At 44.7% G+C, this 14286-nt stretch overlaps 1 protein-coding gene across 1 annotated transcript in view; it reads left to right on the plus strand.

The window, feature by feature from the left end:
* The window catches only part of GLI2 (GLI family zinc finger 2), a 186571-nt gene that overhangs the window by 116401 nt on the left and 55884 nt on the right, over positions 1 to 14286 (plus strand). Inside the window, exon 3 of the mRNA XM_066323057.1 lies at positions 4943 to 5048. Within this exon, the coding sequence (XP_066179154.1) occupies positions 4943 to 5048 (106 nt within the window). The remainder of the gene's footprint in view (positions 1 to 4942; positions 5049 to 14286) is intronic.

The following is a 14286-nucleotide window of genomic DNA, read 5'->3' on the forward strand; positions in this document are numbered from 1 at the left end:
TTGCAAGGGAGCTTGTGATCCCTTTGTGAAAGCTGTGTCCCATGCATCACTAGCTCCATAGGAAATGAAACCAAAAGGCATCTCAAGAAATCAGAATTTACGTTTCCTCTTTTAAAAAATGTTCATTTTTATGGGGTCTTTTTTTGCAAATTTGTGGAGAAAAGCGCAACAGGTACTGAATTATCCAGTGATATTATACTTTTTTTCCTCAACAAATGTCTTTTACTGTTGATTGCAAAAAGTTTATGCACTATTTCTGATAGCAAAGCAGCCTACTTACGGGCTGGACTGCTTGTTCCCCGAAGAGAATGTTGGACACCCATAGGAAAGCTGTGTATTTTTTAGCCCGTGGGGTGGCCTGCACAACTCACATGTGCTTCAGATAAAGCATGGGGAGCCCAGTACAGTCTGTGTGATACCAAGGGTGTTGGGGGTTCTTCTCAGGGTCTCTTCCCAGCCAGTCTTGTTGCAGCATCCCAGTTGCAAGTGGCAACTTCTTTAAGTCCTTTCCTAAGGGCTTTCTGAATTGTTTTTTGTCAAAGCAAACTGCAAATAAACCCCACCCCACTACTGTGGGGTCTGATTTCTTCTTCTTCTTTTTTTTTTTTCTTCAGAAAACTTGTAACCTGAAGTATTTGGAGTAGAAAAAGCTTGCTAGACCCTTCCTAATTCTCACTTTTGAACTCAAAAAAGGTGCTGCTCTGAGTGATGTCAAAACAGCTCTTTTGCTCACTATGCAAACCCATACAGGCAGTCTGTGTTTGTCTTGAAGCGCAGATTTATCTGTAGAGATAATCAAAAGCCTGCATCATCCTCAAATAAGGGCTGTTTCTGATATCTCCCTTCCTGATTCCTGGGATTTTCAGCAGAGGGACATCCCCTTTAAACCTGCATTTCTGCCTCCTATCTTTTCTCTTTGAAGCCCAGAGGGTTGGCTGGCCTTTGAATAGACAAGGATGAGAACACAGCAGTGGGAGGTCCATGTCTTGCTCATAAACCTTGGCCAGAAAATCGGCTCTGACAAGTGGGGACAGGTAGCAGCGTCTTCCCCGTTATCAAATGGCGCGGCGGAGCAGACACATTCCTGCAGGAGCCCCGGTGGGGTGGAAGGTGGGGCCTCCTGTGTGCCATGTGCTCTGCCACCCTGCTTCACCCTGGGAGCTGTGAGCCACCGACTTGGTGTAGAACTGTGTCATTCCTGTGCAAAACACACTGTTCTCTCATTGTCCCTGCCCCCCGAGTGCTGCTTTTGATGTGTTTTTCGGCTTTCTCTTCCTTCAGAAGGAGCCAGAGAAAGCGTTCATCTGTGGTTCCAGTGCTTGGGGACTTTGGAGGTGCCATGTCATGCCTTTGCGCCTCAGAGTATTGTACTGCGTGGCTTGGTACAGCCCAACCTTTTCCTAGGGAGAAGCTTTCCCCGGGCCTCCTACTAAAATCTCCCCCCCTCTTGTGTAAAGCAATCATCATTAGCTGTAATTGGGCAGCTTTGGGGTTAAATCTACAAAGATTGCTTGGGTTTGGTAAATCCTCTGCCACTGCAAAGCAGATAATGCTAAACAAAAGATTGCCTTGATTAGATTAAAGTTGGCAAATTCATTGCCCTAATCATCATATTGCCCTTCGTGTGGCTATTCAGGAATACATCACCGTAACTTACTTGAAGTAATTGAATATAATTGTCTTTTTAACTCGTATGTGTAAAACATCCGTCTTTGTTAACAGCGTGTGTTGCTGTCCCGCTGCCAGCTCACAGTCCTCTTCTGGAGGGGTGGGAACAAGAAGCAGAGCCAGGCTGACGTTTATGAATTGGTAGTTGATTGCCTATAAAACCATTCATTATTTCTGACCAAGCACCTGGAAGAGAATAAAAATGAACAGCACCAGCCACTGGAGCCCTTAGGCTTGGCTGGTGCTCCCAGGCAGGGAAGCAGAGGGGAAGTCATGAAGGGATGACAAAAAAACCAACCTTTGCCCTTGCCTTTAGTGGCAGCAAAGTACAGGGCACATGGTGGGTTGGAATTGGGGGTGTGAAACAGATACCCAAGGCAGAGGCATTGCTGAGCGTCCCTTGGGTCAAATAGATTGATATGCTAAAAACAAACCAAGAGTGCAGTGGGAAGGAGGAAGTTCATGGAAATTTTTCTCCCATTAATAATCAGAAGTGTGAGGAGGGAGAAATTCTCTTCAGATGTCAATTTGATACCAAGAGATAGCTAGGAAAGGAGGCCAGGCAGCAAACAGCCCGTATTTTCTATTTCCCAGCTCTCCTGAGTGACAAGGAGAGACTCTTTTAGCACAGAAATTTCCACTGTTATCTCAGCAATCAATCATGTAAGAATGCACAGGTACAAAATAAAACATGGCCTGGCTTTTGAGATACTCAGTTTTACCTTGTTTTAGTAGTTTTATAATTATTAATAAATTAAATTGCCCCAGGGAACAGGCCAAAGGATTAGGGCAAGTCTCCACATCATTAAAACTCAACTACCATGGCCAATACAGTTTCAGCCCAGGTCAGCTCTCACTTTCCTACACTTTAGGGATGCGCTCAGCCCCAGACCTGTCCATTAGAGGCAGAGTGACCATCCTATTTTGGGAGGTTGCTAATCTTTACCTATAGGTAAGAACACCAGCAGAACTTTGGGTTGATCCCAGGACCACAGAAGTTTTCTTGCTCCTTTTGGTTTATTTGTGCAGCATAAATATGGGGTGAGCACTGCAGGAAGCCCAGCCTGGAGGGTCAGGCTGGAAGAGATGTTTGAGTTGTCTGCCACTGGATGTATGTGCAGGGACACTTTGATTTTGTGACCATGCTTTGTATGAGATGATGTAAAAGCTCACCTCTGTCTGGTCTCACAGCAGCTGTGGGCTGTGGCAGCAGCTGTGGCCAGGGGACAGCAGTGTCCCCAGGGAGGAGGACAGCAGCTGTAGGTGTCTGCCAGCCTAGGCTGGAGTTTGAGCTGAGCATGGTTTGGTGAGACCAGAGGCTTTACTGTGCTGTGTGAGCAGGGGACGGGGTGTGACAGCTAAACTCTGGTGTATTTTTGATCTGGAAAAACACTAATTGCCTCTTAAACTAAGACTCCCTACAAGTGTCCTTATGTAACAGATTGTCCCTACCCAGGACAGTTAAAGGGTGAATCTTCCTCCTGCAAAAGCAAATCCTGAAGGATCCAAGTTCATTCTCTCCCTGAGCTGTTTTTCGGAGAGGAGGGGAGGGGGGCAGAGGCGGGGGATGTGGTTAACAGTTAGTCTACTGTGTCCTGACATTAGGCGAGCTGCAAAAATGCTCCCAGTGTATCAGGTAGTGTGAGGTGCCAGCCCTTTGCTGGAGCCCAGAGAGCAAGTCTGCTGCGGAGCCTTAAATACTTTCCACACCGACTACCTTAGCTTAACGCCTTTCAGCAGAGTTGGCAGGAGGGTTGTTTTTGTGTAGTCTCTCACCTCTCCCAGCAGCCTGGCTGACGCGCCTGTGCCGCGCTGTGCTTAGGGATTGAGCGTTGCAATGGGAGTAGGAGCCTCAGATCCTCTCGCTGATATGCCGGGAAAGACGTATATGAGGATTACACGCAGGCTTTGCGCGACGGACCCGAGCGGAGCGCAGCCCCACCGGACAGAGTCGGCGTAGCTCTGGTGCAGCTGGAGTCACAGATGCAAAAGGCTGAATTTTAAGTCTTTTGTAGAAAAAGAGTTTGGCATTTCTGAAGTTTGCTGAGCCACAGCGAGAGACTTGGCCCAAGCCTTCACACTTTGGTTTTGGATGGTGCTTCCCCAGTCTCCAGAGAGATGGTACCTGTCGCAGAGGCAAGTTACAGTGAAATACCGAGCACAGGCTGGGTTTTGAATCGCTCACTTAGGAGGTTGGATTTGTTTTATTTGTTGTCTCCAGTTAGACAGAAAGGCCAAGAAGCCAGAGGAAGAATGGTAAAACCTGCAACAATACTAGTGATTTTTAATGAAGAACTTCTGACTGTTTGTAAAGGCAGAGCAAGACCAGCCTTTTATCTTTAGCTGGTCGCTGCCACCAATGTAGAAAGGGGCATCTTTAGAGATGCGCAGAGCCCTGTCAGAGGGCGACGGTACGGGATCGCTATTGCGGTTGTGCGGTATCGCTGTCGAACCTCTGCTAATTCTATTTCTTCAGCTTCTGTAATTTTAGCAGGAAAGGCCCAGGCGGCCAGGCAGCGTTGTCGGGGGTGGTGAGGAGAAATAACCTGATGAATTTTCCATCAGCTCAACTCACTCAAATATTCTCGCCGTTAACTTTTGGGGTCAATAATAAATATTAAAACCTCTAGATTTAATAAGTCAATGTAGGTGTTCGCTGCCTTTTGAGACCACTTTATCTTTCCATCAAAGATGAAACAAGCTTCTCAAATGAATAAAAAATAGGGCCTCAAGTGATTACAAGTGAGAGCAATTTGAGCTTTTCTCTCAGAACCTGGCAGTAGGCACTTCTGAGCCTCTTCTGACTGCCTAGACATTCTGCTTTAGTGCTGCTCTTGCTGTTATATTTTTAGGTAAATATTTCCAACTTGTGTGTACAGACCTTCAGGAACAGTGTTTGCTGCCAATCCAGGCTTGAGGGACGATGCAGGTCTGGATCCCACCAGGCTCTGTTGAGTCTGATTTGCGTTGCAAGTCTAGTTTTCCTTGGTGCTTGCTATAATCTCCTCAAGTTCAAAGAGCGCTTGGCTGCTTGTCTTTGTCAAAAACCCTGTTGGAGATCTTTTATGTCGAAGATGTAGGATTTTTCCGCATGACTTTGATTATTTATTCATTCCACTTCTCTGGTGTATGATAGAGCTGATATCATGAAGACCCCTTGTCTTGCACTGCTCTTGCTCTGAAATTCATGGAGATTTAGTGCCTTTGAAATTGTTTTAAAAGGGAAGGAAAAGTTTTTGAAGTCCCTTTTTTTTTCTTCTATTCCCCATAACAGTGCCGCAGCACATTTTTCCGGCCTTCCACGCTCCTCTGCCAATTGACATGCGCCACCAGGAAGGACGATACCATTACGAACCTCACTCTATCCACGCTATCCATGGGTAAGTCTTATACCTCCATAAAATGTCAGCCTCCTGCAGTATTCCTAAAGGCCCTGGGACTCAGTGTCCTTCTGGCAAACTGGCCTTACTGGCCACCCTCCACCTCATTGTCCCTAGCCAGTGACAATGCTGACCTCCCTGGCAGGAGGGAGGTCTGTTTACAGCTCTGTTGAGCCTATAGAAGTGCCCTATGTGCCGGATGGGAGTATAGGGCTTCTTTGTCATTATTCAGCTCAGGTCCCAGGAAACAGGCTTGACTTGTGTTTTTGCACCCGCTGTGTTTCTCAGATCGTGCCTTGCCTGGGTCATTTCTGTCACCATCTTGGAAAAGACCCAGCACTGCTCCCTCTCTTCGGAGACCTTGTGTACCATTCCTGCCTGCCTGCCAGAATTGTGGGGATGGTGGTAAAAGGCCGCCAGAAATGCTGTAATTCAGTTTCATTTCACTGGACAGCAGCCTGAATGGGCTGGTGGCATTTTCTAAAAGCTATAATAAGTCAGGTACTCATGATGGTGTCCATGTCCACCCTGGAGGGGCAGGAGTCTGGGTTTTGGTGGTCACCTTCTCATGAATGCATCCTCGCCCTGAGGCAGCTGACTGGCAGTGAGCACAGAGACTGGTCAGGGGCTACACCCTAAGGAGGGGTTAATCTCCTCATCCAAGACATGACAGCTCAATAGTTCTTGATGTCTTGAAGGAGATGTTCAGAGAAAGATCGGTTTTTACCTCCAGCAAGCTCTGATCAAGGCAAGGAAAATGGAGCCAGCAGGGATCGGGGCACAGGTTCTAGTCACCATGGGGCTGGAAGTGTTTCTTCTATTCTCTGACATGCACCTTTGCCATGGGAGGTGAGGAGCAGCATGATGGGGTTGGCAGTCCCATGGCCATCCCAAACTCCGTCAGCCTGCAGCTGTAATACAGGGCTCAGACATCACCTGAGGGACAGGTCCCAGAGCACTCGGTGTAGGGGAACCACTGTGGGCCAGAATCATTTGCAAGAAGAAGGAAAAAGCAACTAGGGCTCATCACGTAAAAAACTCTCATTTGATCCCCTGGAGTCCTGTTGCAGCCTTGCTGTCTGAACAGAGGCTGTTTTCACCCAGCTTTGCAGGGGCTGCTTGTGGAGCTGTGCTGCTTCTGGATAGGTGTGAATGGGGTATGGACCCTGGGAAGCAAGTAATGCAGACATCAGCAGCCATATCTGTGGAGCCCCACAACTACCACAGCTTTATTCTGCTTCCAAAATACTGCAAGAATTAAATGATAGGGCATTCCCCTGGATCCTGCCAGAAGACAAGTCATTGTCTTTTTGGCTGACAGTCAGTTTGACTGGATGTTTAAAGGGGCACAGCAGCTTCTTCCATGCTGTGTGCAAAGGGGAAATGACAAAGCAGGTTGCTAACGTGGGAACAGGGGGAGATTAGGGAGGTTGCATGAAATAGTTCTGGTCTTTCATGCAAAAACTGTAGAAAAAAAGACAGAATAATAACTTGCTGGGAGATCGTTAATAAGCTGGAGCTCTGGCTAATAAAGCAGATACAGAAGAGGGTGATATTCAAAGTAATGGTTAGAAGAGAGGCTGGCAGATGTTCTTATGTTTGTCACACAGTTTGTGTGCCCCACTCGGTGCTCCCCTTCAGTCCTTCCAAGGAGGTTTAGGGGCACTACATGTGCCCTGGGGCTCCACAGAAGTTTCTGTGATGGGATCATGAGGCAAGGTCTTCTACAAAATGCAACAGAGCTCGCCACTACATACCTATGAATCAGATGCCCAGTAATCCCAGTGTTTTTTCATATTGGTGTTGTCCAGCTGATCAACCCTGGCCAAGTGTACAACGCTGGCAGATCAAGTTTCAGTTCATCTGCACCACTAGTAATAATCTACTGTGTTTGCAGTTACCACATTTGTCTATGAGCAGACCAAGTGTGTCCTGCTTAGTATTTAGGTAGAGTTGTTGGCAAATACCTGTTGCATTTCTTCTTTAGGATTCCTCTCGTTCCCAGCAGCTCCTCTCTCAAAACCAACTTGCAGGGTACTTGAGAGAAAACTTGGTTGTGGGTCTTAAAGAGGAAACAGTCTTCTTTGAAACTATCTGGGCACTGCACTGAAAGGTGCCTTTGTGGCTGGAAAGCACCAAATCTGAGCAGCCAAGTGCTTCTTGGCTGTGGCAATTTTTTAGGGTCGAGGGAATGCCACTTCCATTTGGCTGTTTGTCAAGTACCCTGCATTATGGCACAACCACATTGGGAAAATTCTCTGCAGCTGTGGTCTCTCCATAATTTTTCCTCTTCAGATTTTATCTGCCAACATCTTAAAATCATGTCTTGCCGTTTACTCCTCTTATTTTTTATTCTACTTCTCTTTTGTCTTTCTTCTCTCTCCTCCAGTCTCTGCTCTGGAGATCACAATGCAGCGCTCACCCTCCTCACTGGAGGATGTCCAGTGTGAAATCTACCACCAGACATGGTGGTAGACCTGGGCTAGAACATACTTGGTGGTTGCATGGCTCTTGTTCGATACACTGAGTGGACTCTGTAGGTACAGATGAGCTTCTAGAAGTTTGTACTCCGTCCTGGTGGTGCAGAAATCAATCCTTCTTGTTTCAAAAGTAAACAAGCCATAAAAAAACCCCAAGGGCATGTGCGTAGTTTCACTCTAGAAAATTATGGCAAATGTTTGAAAGAAAAATTGCGTCACTGAGTTTTGGCTTTATGATTAATGTGATCGGTGCCTGACAGAGAGCCCCCAATTCATCAAGTCTATATTCTACCTGTCTGCTGTCTTGATGGTACCGAATTTATCTAATTATTTGAACATTGCATGGCAAATTAAGTGCAGTCTCATTTGTTGCTAACTATGGGGTCTTATTATATGCCTGCTGTATTATGTCAAAGGTTTGTTTCCTGATTGCTCTGTGTGACCTTGCAGTGCATTCCCCTTCATCACCATTTGCATTTGGCCTCAAGAGAACATACATTATTTTATCTCAACTGGAGGGAACGTCTCTGCAAGGCTGTCTTGAGCAGAACCACCTGTGGGACCCTTGGCTTGGGAAGATAGATGGGAATGTGAAAAACTTGAGTGAAAAAGCACCCCGATGCCAAGACAGGCCTGAAAGACTTGCTGTGTTTCTCCCCAGTATTGTCATTCCTTGTGTCTCAATGGTTTTCTTGTTAAGCAGCATGACAAATAATTTTCAGGACTTGAGTCTTCATCTAAATACTGAGGATTTATTATATATGTCCAGAAGCAGATTATGTTGGGGTTTCCGTGAAGTATACTTTTAGAGATTATTTTGCTGTTTCTCCAGTCATTAGGACAATCCACTTTTCTGTACAACCACAGTTGGTTTTACTTATTTGGTGCTTTTTTTTTTGACATCCTCAATATTTGGACTTTTTTTCTTGCCATTAACAACAGTTTGACAGAATTGTGGTGCTTGCTTGACTTGTCTAGAAAAATGAAGTAACGCATTCAGATGATCCTGGATCTCTGTGCAGTGCAGACCAACAGGAATATTGTGAATTCAGGATATTGTCCTGGATTGCAATGATTGTGTGCCTGTGGCAATATAGAGGATAGAGGAAGAGGCAGGATTGGAGCCCAGTTGATACTGTAAAGGATGCAATGCAGAGTGGAGTGAAACTGAATATGGGATGAAAGCTATTCCAGGAATGTAGAACTAGAGCAGAATGAATAAAAGAAATTGTATTGGTGCATATAAATTGTATGAGCCAGCACTTCCACAACATAACATTCATTTAACAGTAAGTAATATTACAATATTCAAAGGCTAAGAAAAGACAGGAAGATTAATTTGGAGGTTCTGCATTATTCTGGAGATACAGGATCAAATTACAGAGCCACATAGTGGTTTTCCCTGTGATCCTTTCTTCCAGAGCACAGGATGGCCCAGGCTCTGTGGAAGAGCAGTGGTGGGTCTTACTTACATGCATTTTCTGCATTCAGCTTTTATTGATTTGTCAGAATTTCACTCTTCACCATTGGTTGTAGGTCAGCACTGTTTGAGCAAAAGCCATCAGCCAGGTGTGTGCAGGCTCAAAGCTGAACCAGAGAAATTCACTTTGTAAGGTAGTACAGAATCTTTTCTAACAAAAGAGGCATTTTGTGTTTTAGTGAACTTCTTCACAAATACCTAATCTACTGGGGCCTGGTCTCTGCTTTAAACTAAAGGGACAGCATCAGCTTTGCAAGACCAAGCCCTTGACTCCAGAGGAAATTTGCTGGCAGATAGAAGAGGCAATTACACACTTACCTTTTATTACTATTATTATTATTATTATTATCACAACAAAAATAACTGAAAACTCCCTAGCTAAGCTTAAAAGTCTTTGCCAATGCAAGAGCCTTCGAGGCTAACCCTAGTAAACAGCATGCCTAGGCTTGACTCAGCAAGAAGCTTTTTAACAGTAGCTCCTAAACTGTGGTTAAAACCCATCAGGCATTGTGCACTGTAAAAAACAAAAGCAACCTTGTTTTTCTACCAACATCCTGGTGGTGTTTCAGGATGCAGTTCTGACGTTATTTATTAACAAGATATTGTTGTTGCTCTTCTGCCCACACAAAAAAATACTAAAAAATACTAAAAAATCCCAAACCCTGAGCTGACAATCGCAAATTCCATGGTTTTCATTAGAACTGAATAGTCCCAAAGACCTTAACACAGAGATGACTCTGTCTCCATGATAATGTGGAGCTGTCCTTAATTTCTCGCTGGTAGGGATTTTATCTCATTTAATCAAGGATATTCCTCCATTTCCCTGAAATCTTAATATATTATTACAGATTTTTCCTGATATCCAGCCTACACTTTTTTTCTTTATCTGATTCTATTACCCCTCCCCATTGAAGTTAGTTTCCTTTTTACTTTGTTAAAAAATTACAGCATACTTTTTCGGGACCAGTTAAAATGTTCCTGAGCTGTTTAGGCAGGGTGATTCACAGGCAGAGGAGTTGACTGTTAAACTTTTCATCATAAAAAGACTATGTCTCAAGTGTTTACAAATATGCCAAATTTAATGTCAAACCCAAGATTTTCCATGTTGAATATCTGTTCCTGTCTGGTTCTCTCTTTCCTTTGTTGTTTTTTGTGGGATTCAGCCAAGGGAGGCCAAGTGGGGTTAAGGGAAAATATGTTGTTTAGCCATACAAAAAATAATCATCATCATCATCTTATAACTGCTTTTAGAAACAGCAGTGTCTCTTGTGTTAGAGTTGGAATTTGTTATTGTCACAGATGCGCCTTTTGCTGTTCCCATTCTACAAAAACACACACAAAGTCCCGTCAGTTTTGCCTGATAGGAATCCTTTGAAAAGTCTTGCTCTGAAGTACATGCACTGAAGGGCCGTCAGAGTTTTAAAGTGAAAGTTTTTAAGTGCCCTGTCCATGCTTCAGCTGAGCCTTGCCAGGGCTTACCTGATGGTGCTCCCCATTCTCTGCTGAGGCCTCTCCGCCATCCTTCATGCCCCGGGGGATTCCTCATTCCATGGAGGAATCAGGAAGGGTTTGCCATGGAAGGGTTTTTCAGAAGAGGGGTTTGCAGTGCATGCTCTTGAAGCTGCCTTTGTGCATTTTCAGGCGAGCATAGAGTGCCTTCAGTTACCCTCCGTGGGGCACGGCTCCCCCGGGGCTGCCGCCGGGATCCTGTCATGCAGTTCGGGATGGGACCCCTGGCGATGGTCATTCCTGCAGCAAGGATGCTGCTCGGCTGAGCCACGGAACGTACATACCAATAAAACCTCTGTGTTTTCATATTTACTTTGCTACTGGAGTAGAAAATCTTTGGCAGGTCGTGATGGATGGTACTGTGCTGCTTAGGAGACAGAGCGAGCTCCCTCCGGAGTCAAAGCAAACAGCTGCTCAGAGAGGCCTTCTTATGCGTTTTGCAAAGTTTTACGACTTTCACCAAATAGATACATTGCTCATTTGGGAGACAGGTTTGGGGGCTCCCACATCCAATTTATTCTGTCCCCTACTTTCCCACATGCTTCTTTTATTTATTTAAGAAAATCAGAATGTGTAAGTTTTCGATGGTTTGCAAAGGCTGGTCGTCTCCAGAAGCCTGGTTCAAACCTCTCCCTGGTCTGTAATTAGCAGGCGTCTGTTGCTTTGAGGTGGCTCTTTGGTAACCTACAGGAGGTGATCTGGGGGACTGTCAGTTCCAGGTTTAATACTTGATGGTCACTTGATCCATCTCCAAGTTCCACAGATGAAATACTAGGCTTCTGCTGTCATGTTCTGGGAGCTGGAAAAAATACTTCAGTTCTATTTGTGCTTTATTTTCCTCATCTCTAAAATGTTGTCAGAGTAATACTCACCCTTTTAATATCTTGAGAGCTAAGAAAAAGACTCCTTTGGCTTCCGAGATTGGTCTTGTAGCACATTTTCAGGAAACGGGGAAGAGGTTACACAGCACTACCTGCCCGTGCAGAAACTGAGAAGGTGCATGCCTAACAACTTCTGGTCTCAGTGGCAGGACACCTTGATCAGGTCTTTGGAAAATGGGGAAGGTGTAATCCAAAACACTGATGAGGGCTGATATGCTTGTCTAGCCTTTCCAGTCTCATAAACTATTCCGCAAAAAAAACCAAACCAAAACAAACCAAAAAGCTAACAGACAAACAAATAAACAAAACCAAAACCAACGAAATACAAACCTCCACAGCTTTCTCTTTTGAATCTTGTTAAACATTTTCAAGCACATTCCATTATGAGAGAGATTTACACATCTGCGCTGTTCTTTAAATTCGGGATAGTTTTGTCATGTGTATTTAGTTAAATAGCCTTCAGAACAGTTAAATAGCCTTTGAATAACTGATACCTGAAGTCCAGGGGGACTTGAAGGGTTTCAGACTCATAAACTATGCAATGAAATGCAGATTAGGCTTGGAAAACATTTGGGCTGGATCTCCAGTTGCTGAATGCTGTGACATTGGGATGGGTTGAGGGGTGAGCTCAGATGGAGTCATGACCATTTGCACTTAGTGAAGATCTGGGCTACTGAGTTGTGGGTGTTGTGAAAAACTGCGCCTCTAATTTAGCCTAATCACCGCCAGAAGTGTAAAAATGGCGAAGAGGTTTTGGTACTGAGAACAAAAGCATGATCTTTGAGGTCTTTTATGTAAACCTCTGGCATGTGTTCATTTAATATGATGTCACTCTGTAATCCACCATTGCTTTTAAATGTCATTCTCAGAGCTTCATGTCAGCGAGTCTTAAGTGATAATCCCTTTGCTTACCTCACTTTATAGTAGATTAAAAGTGACTTCATGCTTCCACCTTATCCGCTGTTAAGCTTGTGCTTTAGGAAAAAAATTTATTTGAACTCTGTTCTCCTGCTGCTTTCTAAAGAGTTTCTAAACAGAGAGTGTGTGTCTTTCAGAAGCTATCTCAATAGGATTGCCCATTCTCCACTGCTTTCAGCATCTGTGAAAGTGGATAAATGTTCAGTGCCAACTTCCTGCCCTTTTAAACTCCAGTGTTCTGAATTTGTTTCTCAAGTTTTCTCTCAGCTAAATGGGGAGCGCTGCCCTTCCTGGCCTCTTCTTTTTCTTAATCCTAAAGAAATCACCTCTCACCAGCTTCTTGCAGTCATGAAGACAAGGGATGCTAAGACCTGTTGCAGTGTTCTGCTCCTCTGTAGCACTTTCTCTTGTATTGCACAGGGGTCTGTGGATTCCCGCTTGAATCTCCTGGTCTTGTATCTCCGGGTTGAACTTTTATTCTATCCTGTAGCAAATCCTTTCTCAGTTTATAAAGGTTTCCATGCAGTTCACCTTTTTGGTCCACCCTCCTTTTTTTCTCTCCCTGAATTTCACCCTCCTGCTGCTAGCGCACCTCCTTGTGTAACACGTCCCTCCAGATATTTGCTGCATGTTGTCATATCCTCCTCCCTGCTCTAATGAACTGGCCAGGCTGCAGCCTGCAGCATGTAGTCAAATATCAGTTCGTTCAGCCTCCTCATTTTCACTCTGTTTCTCTGAAATCCTTCCAGTGTGTGTGAAGATAAATGGACAAAACGCATCCATCCCATCGCCTTGTGGAATGAAGCCTGCGGCACATCGCTTTTCAGGTGCAGCTTAATCTGGATTCCCAGCTACTAGTGGCCATGGGGAGCAAATTAAACAGGGTGCTGAGAAATAGAAACTAATGCCAGGAATACTGGATTGCAATACTGGAAGAAAAATGTAGGATTTTTAGTGTCCGTACAGAGCGGAAATTTTCAAAACTCATCCAAAAGTTCCCCCACGCAGCAAAGAGCAGAGAAGTCAATTTACCCTGGATGGATGAAGGACTGAGTCAGTTCTGCTGGGATTAGAACATGTGGTTCGAGGGATCCTAGGTATTTTGAGTCTGATTCTTGGACCACCCAGATGGTTGGGGGGGAAGTTAAAAAAAAATACCAATGAGAAAAGGACCCCATTTTGGCAGAATTGTAGATCTGGATACTCCTGTGTGCAGCTGACGCTCAGACACATATGCACAAACCAAAGGGCAGAACTGGGTGCTGTTATTCTGGCAAATCTGCACATCACTCCCTCAGGAGTGCGTGTGTTTTAGCGGGCTTTCTTGATCCCTGGCTCTGACACTAAACCACATAAGTATGTTTTTCTTTTGTGTGCCAGACCATTTTGAGAATTTGTGATTTTACACAATTTTCTGCCTTGGAGACTCTTGATTCCTGTTCTTTTATGTTTCACCATTGATATTAAATAGACAGCTAACAGCTAAAATTTAGAGCATTTCTCAAGGGTCAAACTTTTGAAAGTGCTTGTGTTATTTCAGATCATAAATCCCAGTGTACTGGGTCTGGCTAACAGCGTTTGAAAGTGGGTGCTGTGGATTTCAAAATAGTGTTGACTCTTAGGACTGGCTTGTCAAGTGCTGGTAATGCAAAGGTTCAATGGGTTTTTCAGACAAGCTGGATCCTATTTAAGGTCAAACTACTCCAACCTCTGTTGAAGCTCAGGACATTAAAGCCAGTTCTAGTAAAGGAGTTAAGTACCTAGAAATTCATAAAGTGGCTGGAGTGGAGTTAAGAAACACAGACATGTTAATGAGGTGGCTTGTGCATACTTGGAGCCCAGTGTACATGCCCAGGCCATGCAGCTCCTGCAGAATCAGCAGGGATGTTTTCTGCCCTGTCTCCTCTCTGTTGCAGAAGCATGCTCATGGCAAATCTCATGGGAGGATGTGCTATGGAAAAAACGTGTTC

The sequence above is a fragment of the Sylvia atricapilla genome, chromosome 7, assembly GCF_009819655.1.
Source record: "Sylvia atricapilla isolate bSylAtr1 chromosome 7, bSylAtr1.pri, whole genome shotgun sequence".
Classification (NCBI taxonomy): Eukaryota; Metazoa; Chordata; class Aves; order Passeriformes; family Sylviidae; genus Sylvia; species Sylvia atricapilla.